This window comes from Onychostoma macrolepis, chromosome 24 (genome assembly GCF_012432095.1).
Source record: "Onychostoma macrolepis isolate SWU-2019 chromosome 24, ASM1243209v1, whole genome shotgun sequence".
Classification (NCBI taxonomy): Eukaryota; Metazoa; Chordata; class Actinopteri; order Cypriniformes; family Cyprinidae; genus Onychostoma; species Onychostoma macrolepis.
The window spans coordinates 11,517,362-11,534,300 of NC_081178.1; the positions used below are offsets into that span (position 1 = coordinate 11,517,362).

At 35.8% G+C, this 16,939-nt stretch overlaps 1 protein-coding gene across 4 annotated transcripts in view; it reads left to right on the forward strand.

The window, feature by feature from the left end:
* Positions 1-16,939, forward strand: part of ctnnd2a (catenin (cadherin-associated protein), delta 2a) — a 320,045-nt gene that overhangs the window by 243,063 nt on the left and 60,043 nt on the right. For all 4 annotated transcript variants that reach the window (XM_058765069.1, XM_058765068.1, XM_058765071.1 and 1 more), the window contains one exon: positions 15,199-15,382. In XM_058765069.1, coding sequence (XP_058621052.1) covers positions 15,199-15,382 — 184 coding nt within the window. The remainder of the gene's footprint in view (positions 1-15,198; positions 15,383-16,939) is intronic.

Consider the following 16,939-nt stretch of genomic DNA (forward strand, 5'->3'; position numbering starts at 1 on the left):
CAGGTGTCCTGTCAACCTGCTGCCTGAGTCTGCTTCACTTCAAAGGCCAGTGAAGTTTATGCAAGGATTTTCCCAGAATGAGAAAACGGAGGATGGAAAGAAAGACTCTGGACAATTCTTTCCATCATGGAAAATGTTCATAGATGCATTTAGAACTCCTATCTTGTCTATGTTCTGTCAGTATCATTTGCACTGCCTTTCAGTGGCTTCATATCTCTCGGACAGGCAACAGTTCATTAACATTAACAGCATTAATCTTGCTCTGTCACTGTTTCCCGTGGTGAACCTCAAGGATCTGTTCTTGGTCCAATTCTTTTTCTAATCTGTATGCTTCCTCTTGGTCAGATCCTTCAAATTCATGGTGAATTAGGCATCTTAACTTTCATAATTATACTGAAAATACGCAAATCCATCTTTCTGTCCAGCCCAATTCTGTTTATCCTCCCTTTTCCATCACATCCTGCCTACAAGATCTCAAAGTATGGATGACTGAAAACTTCTAAAACTGAATCAGAAATCTTGTTAGCAGGCCCAAAATCCCTTGTGTCTTCCAAACATGACATCTTCATTTATATTGACAGAGTTACGGTTAATTCTTCACTCATTATACAGAATCTTGGAATGCTATATGATTCTAAATTGTTTTGAACCTCATGCCAGCGAGCTTGTAAAATTTGTTTTTCCACCTTCACAACATTGTGCGTATACAACCTTTACTAAATCTGACCCAAAACCTCTGCACCATCTCCTCACTCTAGAGGTTTAAAACTGATTGTTTCCTTTCATTTTCAGATTTATACTTATTTTGGTTATTGTATTGAATATGATCATCGTTTGACTGTCAATGCCTGACTGTTCGCATCTACTTTTAGCGTACTATTGCAGTTTGTGTTGTGTGGGTGCTGATAAATGTTTTATGAGAGAAGGATCGTGATCGCTTTAAAACCTTGACTCATCTTTTATCATGTATCCTCGAACACAATAAGCTGAACACCACATTTTGACGCTAGTTTTCCTAAAGGAATTTCTTAGAGGCTCTACAGAGCCCATGTGAAAGATAAACAGATGAATGTTTGGCTTTGTAAGCACAAGCATGTGACCATGTTCTTTTATGAATCGCATGACTATGGAGAACAGATGGGATATTGGTCTGCAGGAACAGGAAGCTCGCAAGAAACCCAGACAACAGAACATCCCATGAGAAACTGTCTGAATCCTTTGGCATTGGGAGGTGTTTGAATTGCACTATGCAGTGTGATCGTATGCTGAATTTAGGGAGGATTCTTGCTTTGTTAGCCTAATTCTACTCAGCATCTGCTTTGTCTCTTGCTGCATTGCTCTAACAAATGGCCCTGTCCCAAATAGTGCACTTGATGTAGAATTGGAGTCTCATGGCCTTTTCCTTTTTTTAAACCATATTTGATCCATCTACACTACCCTTTAAAAGATTTTAGGTCAGAAAATTTTTATTTTTTAATGTTTATGAAAGAAGTCTCTTATGCTCACCAAGGCTGCACTTATTAAAAAACAAAAAAGAATATTCTGACATAATTTAATTTAAATATTTATATTATATTTCTCTTTTCTTTTTTATTATATTTTAGAATGTAATTAATTACTGTGTTGACAAAGCTGACTTTTCAGCATCATTACTCCAGTCTTCAGTATCACATGATACTTCAGAAAACATTCTAATATACTGATTTGCTGCTCAAGAAACATTTGTTATTCTTATCAGTGTTGGAAATAGCTGTTCTGCTTAATATTTTTGTGGAAACCATATTAAGCCATATTTATTTTTGCTGAATAAAAATATTAGTTAATTAATATGAAAAGGGATTCACTGACATTCAAATTCTACATGGTAATTATTTATTTATTTTACTTTTTTAGACTATAACCAGTATCATGTTACATTTTAAAAATAAAAATAAAAATTGATATGTCAGAATATAGGCATCACAGTGCTATAGAGAAAAGAATAATGTTTGAATGAGAAAAGTAAGTGCTCATAATAATAGATAAATGACCTCTGAGTCTGAGATTCTTGTTAGACAGTTATTGAAAAATGTAATAGTCCTTTGTTAGAGACTAACAAATGCCCTTGAATGATTGGTTCGTGATCTATCTTAAAGGGTTAAATCGTTGTCGTAGTCTATAGATATTCCTTTAAGTTGCTGATAGATGATCTTAACACATATGTAATATCTGCTGATACAATACATTGAAAAATTGCCAGTATTCATCAATGACAGATATGGTGCTGATGCGTTGTGCGTCTTTAAAACTTAAGATTTGGGGTTTGTTCAAAACTCTTAAGTCTCTAACCTTAATGTTTGAGCAAATAACTAAGTTATAATGTTAGTTTTTCTATTGTAAGCTCCACTAATTAATTAAATAATTGTAAATAAATGATTTGCCGTAACATTGGAGAAATTCAATTATTTATATCTGTTTCTACACAGTTGTGCAGTTAAGTGAAGCTGTCTGTGGGATTTTTGCTCACACAGTGAGATACCCTGGTGAAATGAAGCAGTCTAAATCTAGGCCTGTGTTCTGCTGGCATGAGATTTGATCTTGGTCAATGTCACCACTGACGACAATTATGTCCTTGTAGTGCTATAGCATTGAGCCTTCCTCTCCTTCTCTTTCTTTCTTTCTTTCTCTCTTGTTCCCTCACGAGAAGCGGTCTCTGATTAGATACTCTCTCAGTTCAGCAATCAAGGTTGTTCTTCCCTTTTCAGAATGCATGCTTTTTTTCCAAAGACTTTAGAAAGTGAAAGTCAAAAAGAAAATGAGCCATGAAAGACTGCTAGAAGTAGAGTGACAGCTAGTAGTAAGAAACTCACACCATCATAAACATATTAGACCCACGATATCCGCCTGATTTGTAATTGTAAGAGTGGGTGCAGCCATTTGTAATTTGTAATAGCTATTCAAAACAGCTTATTATGCTGTTATGTTTCATCATCACAACTGTTCAAAAGTTTGGGTCATTGAGATTTAGCCAGTAAGATTTATTTTTATTTAAATTTTTGTTGTTATAATGTTACAAAAGATGTATATTTCAGATATATGATGATCTTCTGAACTTTCTATTCATCCAAAAATCCTGAAGAAATCAAAACCATATTACAGTTTCCAAAAAAAAAAAAAAAAAACTTATAATAGAAAACTTTATTTCTAATTACAATAATATTTCACAAAATTGCTGTTTTTATTGCTTTTTTTGATCAAACAAATGCATCCTTATCATCATAAGAGTCTTCTTTCAGAAATATTTAAAAAGTCTCATCAATCCAAACTTTTGAAAATATATATATATATACACACACACACACAGTCATAGCCAAAAATAGAAAATGCAATCCTTCTCTCAGAAAATTGTTGCAGTTGCAAATGTTTTGATACTCCCATGTTTTTTTGTTTTTTTGCATTGGAACAACACAAAAAAAAAAAAGAAAAGTTGAATCTGATACAATTCCACACAGAACCCATAAAAGGCACTGGACAAAATTATTGGCACCTTTAACTTAATATTTGGTAGTACCCCCTTTAAAAAATTACTGAAATCAATCGCTTCCTGTAACCATGAATGAGTTTCTTACACCTCTCTGCTGGAATTTTGGACCACTCTTCTTTTGCAAACTGCTCCAGGTCATTCAGATTTGAAGGATGCCTTCTCCCAACTGCTGTTTTGAGATCTCTCCACAGGTGTTCTATGGGATTCAGATCTGGACTCATTGCTGGTTGTTTCAGAACTCTAAAGCAATTGTTTGTAACCATTTCTGAGTGCTTTTTGAAGTGTGTTTCGGTCATTGTCCTGCTGGAAGACCCATGACCTCTGGTGGAGACACGGCTTTCTGAAACCGGCCACTACGTTGCGCCCCAAAATTCTTTGGTAATCATCAGATTTCATGATACCGTTCACACAGTCAAGGCATCCAGAGCCAGAAGCAGCAAACAAACCCCAAAATATCTTTGAACCTCCACCATGTTTGACTGTTGGACTGTGTTCTTTTCTTTGAAGGCCTCATTTCTTTTTCTGTAAACAGTGCCATGATGTCCTTTACCAAAAAGCTCTACTTTTGTCTCATCTGTCCACAGTACGTTCTCCCAGTAGGATTGTGGTTTTGTCACATAAGTTTTGACAAACTCCAGTCTTGCTTTTTTTTATGCCTTTGTGTCACCAATGGTGTCCTTCTGGGTCTCCTACCATACCCTTTTCATTCAGATGGCGACGGATAGTGCGAGCTGACACTGTTGTACCCTGTGTCTGCAGATCAGCTTGAATTTGTTTGGGAGTTAATCGGGGGTTCTTGTCTTATCTAATTCGGGGGTCAACCATTCGAACAATCCTTCGTTGTAATTTTTCATTAATTTTGCTCTTCCGTCCACATCCAGAGAGGTTAGCTACAGTGCCATGGACTGTAAACCTCTTGATGATATTGCGCACAGTGGACACAGGAACATTCAGGAACAAGATCTCTGGAGATGGACTTGTAGCCTTGAGATAGTCCATGTTTTTCCACAATTTTTTCTCTCAAATCCACAGACAACTCTTTACACTTCTTTCTTTTCTCCATACTCAGTGTGACACACAACACAAAGGTTGAGTCAACTTTTCTCCATTTTAACTGGTTGCAGGTGTGATTACTATATTGCCCACACCTGTTACTTGCCACAGGTGTGTCTAAATACAAATTACAGGAGCATCACATGCTTGAAAAGCAATTATTTCTAGGTGCCAATAATTTTGTCCAGTCCATTTTTGAGTTCTGTGTGAAATTTGATAAAATTTGACTTTTCTTCTCTGTATTTTTGTGTTGTTGCAGTGAAAACAAAAACAATAAGCATGTGAATACCAAAACATTTGCAATTGGAAAAATTTCTGAGAGAAGTGTTGCATTTACTGACAGAACTGCAAGGGTGCCGATATTTTTGGCCATGACTGTGTATATGTGTGTGTGTGTGTATATATATATGTATATATAAAGACTAGGCTACATAACCAGCTCTCCTTTCCAAGATGTTAATCTGCACAAAAATCCTGATAATCGAGCCGTCATCTGATAAAATCAAATACACATAAGATAATGACAATAGCTGTGCTGTGATTTCAGCTATACTTGCATGTAAAATTAGAGAAGCAACGTAATATCTGTGTTTAACTGAAAGCGCTGCTCCTCTCCGCCGCTCGCTGAACAGAGCAGACGCACAGAGAGAGAGAGAGGTGTGCGCGCTGGGAAAGCAAGACCTCGCGCATCAGTACCAGCAAGTCTCAGAAACTAAATAAGTTTAGTAAAGATTTGATCTTTGAAGAGGGGGGAAAAAAGTTGCTAAAGGGCTCTGCAAAGTCGCCAAGTTGGCAACACTGTGCATCTCCATTTCTCCAACTACGGGCAAGGCCATGGGTCAAACAGAAAATGCGCGCTGCGTTATTCGCCCGTTAAAATTCATTTGCGTTAATGCGTTATTAACTTTGACAGCACTAATATATATATTTATATGTTTATTTATTAGGGCTTGCATAGACTAGTCGAGTGATCAACTACTTCAACCACTAGTCGGCACTGTCGGAAACAATCGACTACTCGCATGCATTAACCATAATTCATGCACAGAGTTTACAAGCACGACGTGAATTTTAGGATTACAATATTGCGTGTAGCTGTTGCTTTCTATGACTTTATCTATCTTGCATGTAAAATTAAAATATGTAATGTAATAATTAGGGGTGTGCCCGAAGCCGAATACCTTATTCGGAATGGCACAGATAATGGCTTTAAAAACGAATAACGGATAAGGAATAATTCTGCCTGAATATTCGGCTGAGACTGGCACAGTCTGGTGTTTACTAGATAACAGGTGAGCCAGGGGATCAGCCCAATATTATATACAGACCTCTAAAGTCAGGCAATAATGAGTGTGTGAAGTGAATGAATGTAAACTTTATGAATGAAAAGAGTGCAAATCAAACACCGCATTGATGTTGCCTCTCCATGCATCTCTCAGAAATCAGAGCATGGCAAGAGTAATAATACCTATAATAATACATCATACACGTTCTATTATTTGTGTATATTTAAAAGTTTTAGTCCAATAGGTAGCTGAATTTGTCCGCACACTACAAAAATTCAAAACAGACCAAAAAGGTCTACCAAAAATGTCGTTTTTTTTTCATATACAAAAGTGAAAAAGTGACAAAAAATGTGCAAAGTGTATTAAAAACAGACCAGAGAGCAGACGTTTCAGCCCATGCTTTCTTCAGTACTCATGAGGCAAAAAAAAGCAAAACACACTTATATAGGCCCAATTGCAAATTGTTGACAGCTGATCTTAATCAATGAGGGATAATTGTCATACCAACAATTTCTCTTTACAAAAAACATGCAAGATCCATCTCTTCATTTAATCCTGTTGGAGTTAATGATTTCAACTCAAAAATCCAAAAAGCCTCTCTTTTTAACAATTTACTGTCACGGTTACCACCTCTCCTATGCAAAAGAACCCTCTCAATGCCCAGGAATTTAAAATCAGAAAAAGAATGTTTTGCAAACTCAAAATGGTGTGATCCTTTCTCCTGATAGCACTCATATGTTGAACAATTGTAGTGCGTAATGCACGTTTTGATTTGCCAACATACAATAAAGGGCAAGAACACAAAATTATATATATATATATATATATATATATATATATATATATATATATATATATATATATATATATATTACATGTGTTGTTTTACATGTGATCAATTGTTTAATTTGATCAATTTTGCCTGTTTGTGGATGTATAAATGAGTTGCATTTTAAATAATGAGAACAAGCGACACAGTCTTTACACGGAAATTTCCATGGGCATCAGAGAGGGTCCCAGGAGTGGGGATGTGTGTATCTGCACGCACCAATTTATCCCATAGATTTGGGTGCCTGGAGTAAACACAGAGAGGTGGATCAGTAAACAAGCCAGACAGATCACAATCACTCTGTATGATATGCCAATGATTATTGATTGCCTTTTTGATATCTGGACTCAAGGGAATAAAAGTAGATTTGAATACATAAGAAAACCTCTTATTCTTGGGATTCGAGGTATTATCTTCTGGTAAAGATCTAATTTTGTCTAAAGCAGTATCGAGCCACTTAATTGGATATCCCCGAGATCTAAAATCGCTATATAAATTCTGGGCTTTGGCTTCAAAATCATCCTTGTTAGAGCAAATGCGAAAAAGTCACGTTTTAAAGGCATGGGATAAGCACTCTTTGCATGTAAAAGACTGTTTTTTGCAGTTTCCTTTCTATACAGAGAAGATACAAGTTGGCCATTGATAACAGAGATGTTTGTCCAAAAAGTTCATGTCTGTTGTCCCCACATGATAGGTGAACTTAATGGATGGCCTAAGACAATTCATATATAAGGCAAAAGCTTCGAAATCAGTATCAGAACCTTTGTAAATAATGAAGCAATCATCAATATATCTTTTAAACAATACCAAATTATTTATAAAAGGATTATTATTAAAGACATATCGATCTTCAAGATAACCAAGGTATAGGTTTATATAGTCCGGGGCCATAGTGGCACCCATCGCTGTGCCCTCAATTTGTAAATAAACTTCTTCTCAAAAAGGAAATAGTTCTTTGTCAAAACCAATTCAGCCATATCCACAATAAATTTGGTTGGCAGACCTTCATCATCAATGCGTAAGTCAAGAAAATATTTTAATGCTAAGAGGCCCTCAGTGTGAGGAATGTTAGTGTATAAAGAGGTCACATCCATCATAGCAAGTATAATGTCTTCCTCTAGATCTTTTAGGACTGACAGACATTGAAGAAAGTTTCTGGTATCTCTAAGATAGCTGGGAAGAGATGTCACTAGAGGTCTCAAAACAAAGTCCACAAAATTAGAAAGTGGCTCTGTTAAACTATTAATACCTGCCACTATAGGTCGTCCAGGAGGATTTTTTAAATCTTTGTGGATTTTGGGTAAAATATAGAATACAGGTTTGGTCGGAGAGCTGTTGAAAAGATACTGTAATTCTTTTTCAGAAATCAAACCCTCCAAATGTGACAGAAATGCCACCTCAATTAAGCCAGTGATATACTTTGTTTTCTTTGTAATCCATAGTATCTCTACGAAATTTTCTTATCTTTATCTGTTGTAGATCTTTCTTGAATTCGAGCAGAGATGAGTTCAAAGGTTCTAGCTGTTGTCTGAAGTCAGCTTCACTGTAGGAGGAGACAATCGAAGCTCTGGTTTCAGCAATCTCTTCTTTTATCTTCTTTAGTTCTTTCTGTGTGTATTCAACAACTAGAAGAATCAAGTCTAAAGAGGCCTTGTTCATAATTTCACACCATTTTTGACAAAAATCTGGATCCTCTCCCCCAATTGTTGGAGACTTTTGGATTCTAAGACCCCTGGGAATCCTGCTAGCCCTCCAATATTCACTAAGAGTAGTACCATGGAGGGTGTATATTTAAAAGGCAATGATTTAAACCTTAGGCTACGATATCATACACGAATGGAATAAGCACAGCTCACTCATAGGGGTGGGACAATAAATCGATATGGCGATATATCGCGATCCTTCTCCATGCGATTTCAGAATCGATATCTGGTGCCAAATATCGATATTTTAATTTCCCTGTTCACAGCGTCTAAAAATGCTTGGAAATCGCGGCTGTGCCATTTCCAGCTTTCCAAAAATGCTCTGACTCTGAGCAAGTTCCATGGACCGCGTTCTCTATGAAGATGGGGAAGCACGAGGAACCGAAGGATAAACAGATTTCCAGCCACTGTATTAGCTTTACTGCTATATATATATATATGTTTATGGAGATGAAAACTAAAAAACTGCCCCGGAACAGCTATCAGCATGGACCATAAGCATCGATCACATTATTATTGCAGAGCGCATATTCAGTTCATGAGTCGCGTAACCTCTCCGCTCGGATCACTATATGAATGAGAGAGAGCGCCGCCGGTGCGTCCAGTTTTATGTGAACAAAACTGGATGCCCTCCCTCTCTCTCAGATATTACAAGTGCGCGTTATGCAGTGGGCACCGACCGGCAGAAACATAAATCTGCACCTATGGCATGGAGGACGAAATAAAACCTTGTCAGAGCCACAAGAAGAAGTGTGCAGTGTGTGCTTGCCGCGCATTTACATTTGAAATAACGAACCTGAGCGCACAAAAGACGCGATGTGAATGGCTATTTCTTCGTGTGGGGCTCCCTTTTTATGATGAGAGTAGAAAGGTTGAGAAAGCACTCCAGGTAAATTTTGTAAAATTGATCTATCTAGGTTTTTTTTTTTTTCTGTTTGATAAGCAGTTAAATGTTGGTTTACACACAGAGAAAAAGAAAAGTGTAAGCTTTTAATAAGTCCAAGAATAAAATGATTAATTTAGCATACTCAACATGTTAAAATTGATTTACAGAACTTTTTTGTTTTTGCCATTTTCTAACGGTTTGGACTTGAATAAAGAAAGAAAGCTTGCACTTAACCCTTTCACAGGCATTTTGTTAGACAGATATCGTGATGTATCATTATAGGATTTTCTAGAAATATATCGATTAGCGCAGAATCGCTGTATCGTGATATTATTGTTTTCGTGAGCCATGTATTGTGATTGTCGTATCGTGAGGTACCCTGCGATTCCCACCCCTACTCGCTCACCAATCAAACAGCCGCGTTGTGCATCTCAGTCTCTCAAAAACCAAACCAGCTCTCTCTCAAGAGTAGGCTAATGATCAACTTGGATATAGATACATTTTCTACTAGGCCCACACGTTTGCTGCTTTATCTTTTGCTGGTTTGCGTGGCACACGCACATTTGTTTAGTGAAGTTCAAAAAAAGACTGTATGTAATGTCATAATTATAAAGTTTTGACAATTTACGTATGTAATTGTTGCATTAGGCTATGAATTAATAAACGTTTATTGATAAGAAGTATTTCATGTCTTTTCATTTACAGTAGCATGAACCACGAGTAGTCGAGTAATTCGTGTATTTTTTTTAATAAGTCGACTAGCAGAAATCAGTAGTTGTGCAACCCCTAATAAATAACTAAATATATTGTATAGATATATATGAAGAGTTTATTTGCAAAAACTGATAACTCCGTTTTTTATTGTTAGTTAGCTTTTTTTATATTTTTTAGTTATTTTCTAACCTAGTCAAAATAACCCAACTGCAGTTTGATTGAGATTAACTGGAATGCACAATGAAAAAACATGATTTCGGAGAATTGTTAAAAACGGGGTTATTTTGCAAATGAACTCTTCATATATTAATTTTTTTTTTTTTTAAAGGGTACCACCCCAGTACAGCAATTGTCAAGGTCATGGTGTGTATCTTATTTCTCTTCCAGGTGAATTATTACTAATAACCTTTGTGACATAAATGTGAATTTTATATAAAACTGCTGTTTGACCTGCCCACCTTAGAAACACTACGGTTGCCCTGCTAAGGCTTGTTGTGAAGAGGTGAGGTGTTCATCAGAATAAGCACAATGAAATTTTCACCAGCACATGCAATCAGCCACAGACGGTCCTTCTGGGCTCTGGAATTAAAGTCTCACGGCTGGTGTGTGTGTGTGTGTGTGTGTGTTTGAAAGCAAGAAGCTGGCAAGGTCAACGTCATCAACTATTCAACTGCCACCTCTTCATACTGACTCATAAAAGTGCGTAGTTTCCTAAAGAAGGGAGGGAGGGAGAGAGAGGATGGGGCAGAGAAGGAGAGGAAAAGTGAAGATGAGCAAATGGGAAAAATAGAAGTTTGGTCTGACTCATTTTGCTTGTCCTTTGTAAAGATGATGGACAGTGGAAAGAAGCGACTGGATTGATGTTGAAGGTTGGCTTCATTCTAATAGGTTGTATACATGTTCTGCGATTCGTCATCATCGCTGTTTTTAGAGTTTGTCCTCCATCCTGACATCTGCTAATTTTTTTGTAGCGCTGAGTGACACAAAGTGGCTTTTAGCAGGAATCTCTTCACATAACAGGCAATGGCAGAACCCCTGCAAGGCCGCTCATTCAGTACAGCAGGAGGTGAGATTAAGCCAAACTTCTGTGAATGTACTTGTGAGGCTGTCTAAATCTCTCCTGAGTTCAGTCATTATCTCTCTCACTTCTTTTGAGGCTGTGATATTATTCACAAAATATTGGCGCAAATTTTTTTTTTTTTTGCATTGAATTCCAAGCAATAAGCTACATTTTTATTTATTTTTTATTTATTTATTTTATTATTATTGTTGTTATTATTTATTATTATTTTAATGTTTATACTCAGATCAGGATGTTCAGGGCTTTAATACCTTTAGTGTTGAGGTTTAGTTTAGTTTTTATTATTTTTATTTTTAGATTAGTTTCATTTTTCATTATTTTATTGTTTATATATATATATATATAATTCCTTATATGCTTCTACTGTAGATGCCACAAGCCAGTGTAATTTTAACACTTTTTGTTTTAATTATTGAATTATGAACTACTCTACTAATGAATTTGATGATTCACATCAAATCAAAGGTTGTGACTCATCTCAGAGCTGTTTTTTTCTTTTTGTTTTTTTTATTCCTGTAGAGAAAATAAATTGAAAAAAATACTTTCAGACCTAAGGCCAGGGTGAAAAGTGGGTGATAACTGTTAAAGCTTTTTTAAATCTCTTAAAATTCTGCATTTAAACACTGCTATTATTTTTGTCTATTTAGTCACTTTGTCTAAAAGCATCTGCTAAATAAATATAATGTACATTTTCAGAATTCGAGCAAGTCATCGACCCTTTCCCTTGAATGTTTGTTTCTGAAATATTTCAGCAAATTTGATAATGCTTCCAGCTACAAAGAGAGTTATGTGTAGTTATGCATCTGCAGAAATAATGTAAAGTGGATCTAATAAAACAGGAGCATGCTAAAAGAACGCATCTACTCAAGCTACTACGCTGTTTTCTGATTAGAACATAATTGTTGTGTATGGCTATATTTGTGTTTTTATATTAGCATGAAAAGTGTCCTACAAAATACATTTCTCTCCTTGCAGCTGCTAGACATTAGAATGTTCTGGAGGTTTAGGATGAAATTAAACATATTCTCTGTGATATAGTATCTGTCAGGATAAATTACCGCCTCAGACAGTGAGCTCTCTCAGGTGAGATATTGATGAGCTCAGGTTTGGCTAATTAGCCGCACACATTGCTTAATTGGTTATTTCTCATTTGCGGGATGTTTTAGTATTGACTGCTTGAAATTGACCTCCTGCAACCTTAATAAGAGTTTCTTCTTGTTCAACTTGAAATAAGCTGATGATCGATTGTGTAGGTGGCTGAATTTTTGTAATAGCTTGGTACGGTAAGGATCATTGAACCTGATGGAGCAGCGTACTACCTTTTATTTAACGGAAGTAGTATACAATAAGTATATTGTGCTCAGTATGCAGATATTCTACACCGCTGTTTAAAAAAGTTTGTGGTCAGTAAGATGTTTTAAATATTTTGAAAGATGCCTCACCAGCTGTATTATTGTGAACTATCATTACAATTTTAAATGACTTAATATATTTTTCTAATTTAATATATTTAAAAAATATTATTTATTTTTATAATGGCAAAACTTGAATTTTCAGCATTATTACTCTTCATTTTCCTTCAGAAATCATTGTAATATGCAGATTTGCTGCTAATTTCCTATTATTAACAATGTTAAAACAGTTGTTTTGCTTAGCATTTTTGTGGAAAGTGAAATATATTTAAATATATATAATATTATAATATAATATTCTCTTTTTTTCTTTCTTTTGGACAAATAAAAGGTTGAACACTGTATTTGAAATAGAACTCTTTTAACTATATAAATGTATTTACTGTCACTTTTATACAATTGAATGCATTCTTGATGAAAAGTGAACAGTTTACCCAAAAATGAAAAATTGTCATCATTTACTCATCCTCAATTGTTCCAAACCTGTATGAGTTTCTGTCTTCTGTTAAACACAAATATTTTAAAGAATGTTGAAATTTCCAAACAGACTTCAGTATTTTTTGTTTTATTTTATGTTTTGTTTTGTTTTGTTTTTCCCCCCATACTATGGAAGTAAATGGCTACCATCAACTGTTTGGCTGTTGTTTGTTTACAGGAAAAAAAAACGTTTTAAACGCTAGTGAATGTACATTAAATTGCACGCTGTGAAAATACTGTATCCCACAATGCAGTGCGTTTGACTTGATCTTTTCCGTGTGACTTATCTCCATGGTGATGTAAGAAAATTAGAGCTGTCTGCAGGTCTCGAGATGTTTGCTTACAAACTGATGAAGCCTTTAGTCGTGTTGATATAGTTAGTCAACTGTAGAATTGTATGAATTTTGTCTTTGGGCTCTGGAGGAAGAGACGCAGTAATTAGCATGTTTGAAAGCCTAATTAGGTGCATTGTTTCTTGTCAAAAACATGAAAATTAGTGGTTTTTCTTACCAGTCATAAAGGAGACGGCTGTGCAGTCACGTGACCATTATGCCCACAATCACAGCATGAGTATGGTGGTTGATCTCTGCTAGTTTAGGACAGACCTCCCACACAAATATATGCGAATATACAGTATCTGCTTCACTTTCTATCCTTCAAGTCTTTCAACATGGAGTAGCCGCCATCCAACTGCATATATTATAAAGTCGTGTATATGTTGGCGAACAAAAGGTCTTGTCCGAACAAACATTTTGATTGTCTCTTCCACTGTCATTATCAATTCCTAAACAAAAATTAAAATGCTAATGACTCCCTCCTCTTCTTCTCCATCGTTTCTATTTGTTTATCAAACGACTGTCTGAGGCATATATGATGTTTCTGCAAGAATGGCTTTCACAGATCTCTAATGGCTGCAGTGATAACGATAACAGGGACATGCTACAGTATGTGGAACCAAATATATTAAGTCTTGGCATGTTTTTAATAGTCTGTAACTGTTGTAAAATAGGCTGTTTAATTTTAACCGGCTAAGAAATTCTGTTTGTTGTAGCGTTTTTATCTGTTAATCTCTAAGATGTAATCTAAAGGGTTGTGCGCTACAGAAGAGTTGCTTTATGTGAATTGCATCTAGTAAATCATATTGCAGAAGTCCTCCCTCTGAGTCTTGGCGAAGCTGTGAAGAAGTTTTGTAAAATGCTGTTAGAATGCCATTGTAATGTGAGACCGCAGGCTCTATAGCTTGTCAAATTATGTTTGTTTTTTTGTTGTTTTTTTTTCTCCTCCGGTGTTCAGCTTTACATTTGTGCGGGTCTCCGAGTCTGTGTGAGACGTTGTCAAAACCTGTCTCTGGCTAGCTCAAGCAAAGAATTGACAATGTTCTATGAATTTTTTTACCCCTCTGAAAGAGTAATAATAGAAAAGCATTATTTCTTGTGCATTGCTGCAGTCACTTTCAGGGGTCTCGAAGTATACACCACTCGCATGTTAAAGCAATAGTTCACCCAAAAATGAAGACTTGCTGAAAATGTACTCACCCTCAGGCCATCCGAGATGTAGATGAGTTTGTTTGTTCATCAGAACAGATTTGCAGAAATTTAGCATTACTTTACTTGCTCACTAGTGGATCCTCTGTAAGAAACGAATCCATCATTATGGCATTTTAAATTTAAACCATCTCTTCTGGCCAAAATACCAGTCCATAATCCATAATAATGCTTCCTCCAGTGGAAAAAGTTCATTACCTGTTGTCCTCTCATATCAAAATCCACACACATTTTTGTTTAGAACTGTTTTGGTCTGTTTTCGCTTGTAAACGGATATCTCTCTCTGGATTCAGACAAGATGACTTTTTCACTGGAGAAAGCATTATGGATGAAGGAAGCAACGCCTTCAAGTTAAAATGTCTTATTGATGGATTTGTTTCTTACAAAATATGCAGCTTTTTGCTTCACGAGATGTTAATTGATGAACTGGAGTCGTGTTGTGGGCTCATTCTGACGGCACCCATTCACTGCAATGGATCTGTTTGTGAGCAAGTGATGTATTGCTAAATTTCTGATGAAAAAAAAAACTCATCTACATCTTGGATAGCCTGAGGGTGAGTACATTTTCAGCAAACTTTCATCTTGCAGTGAATCATTCCTTTCATAGTTTATTAAATACGGTTCGCAAATGGTTTAAAATAGGTGGCTCTGCTTATTTGCTATTGTAAACACTGTGTTTGTCCTGTGCAGGTGTGTTGTGGAACCTGTCCTCCTGTGATGCTCTGAAGATGCCTATAATCCAGGACGCTCTTGCTGTCTTGACCAACACCGTGATTATACCCCATTCCACCTGGGACGTGTCCCCACATCAGGAGGACCGCAAGCTACAAATGCACACGTCCCAAGTACTTCGCAATGCCACCGGCTGCCTGAGGTGAGCTTGGGTGTGCTTTTTTTATAGGATGGAAGAACTTTCTTTTTTTTTATTATTCCTTTAGTTTAAAAGGATAGCTCAACATAATACAAATTCCTGTCATCATGTGTGTTTTACATAAAACTGGCTTAATGTCAGATTTAACACAATCTGACATTAATGAAGTGTAATGTATAATGTGTAAAGTGAAGTGAAGAAGGTGAAAAAGTGTGCACTATAGTTTAAAAGTGTTTTTTTCCCACAGCAGTTAATACTTTTATTGAGCAAGGACACATTAAATTAATCAAAATTGACGGTAAAGACATTTGTAATGTTATAAAAATGTATTTTTCAAATAAATGCTGTTCTTTTGAACTTTCTGTTCATCAAAGAATCTATGAAAGATGTAATTTCCACAAAAATATTAGGCAGCACACAGGAATCAATTACATTTTAATATATATTCAAATAGAAAACAGTCATATTAAAGGTTTTTGAGGAAAACATTCCTGGATTTTTCTCTATATTGGGGACTTCAACTGGGATCAACAGGTTGAAGGTCCAAATTGCAGTATCAATGCAGCTTCAAAGGGCTCTACACGATCCCAGCCAAGGAACAAGGGTCTTATCTAGTGAATTTTTATATACTTTATATACAAATGTTTATATGTGAAAATTTATATACTTTTTAACCTCAAATGCTTGTCTTGCACTAGCTCTGCAATGCGCGTCCACGACTTAGTACCGGCCCCTTGTTTACAAGTGTGGAGAAGGACTATTCAAAAGTTGTTGTGCAGTATGTTGAATGACACATACTGTATTTATATGTCTTTGTATTTTTTATTGTTTAAAATCGTCCATTCATGTGCGTATCCTGGATGTTTAAATCTTTTGAAACCTAAAAGTTTTTAAAAACATGACCTTTCCAACATGAATACATTGCATTGCAGAGTAAGATGAAGATGAGCATTTAAAAAGTTTATAATGTTTTTTTTGTTGTTGTTTTTTTTAGAAAATAAGATTGTTTAGCCTAGATAAGACCCTTATTCCCCGGCTGGGATCGTTATGAAACTGGGATGCATTGAAACTGCAGTTTAGACCTTTAACCTGTTGGGTCCTATTGAAGTCCACTATATGGAGAAAAATCCTGTTTTCCTCAAAAACCTTAATTTCTTTTCAATTGAAGAAAGAAAGACATGAACTTCTTGGATGACATGGGGGGGTAAGTAAATTATCAGAAAATTTTAATTCTAAAGTGAAGTAATCCTTTAAATTGCAATAATATTTCAAATTATTACTCTTTATAATGTATTTTATCAAATAAATGCTGCCTTGGTGAGCATAAGAGACTTCTTTCAAAAACATTAAAAAAACTTACCAACCCAAAACTTCTGAACAACAGCTTATATTGACATGTTCATCTAAGCGGGAGCTCTTGGCCTCAAAGGAATTAATGCTGAATGAAAAGGATAGACTACTTTGCAGACTTCATTCACATATACCTCAGAAACTATAACCCAGATTTGCATTTACAAAACAAGATGCAGTCACAACTCCATTGATTGTAGATGGGCCGAA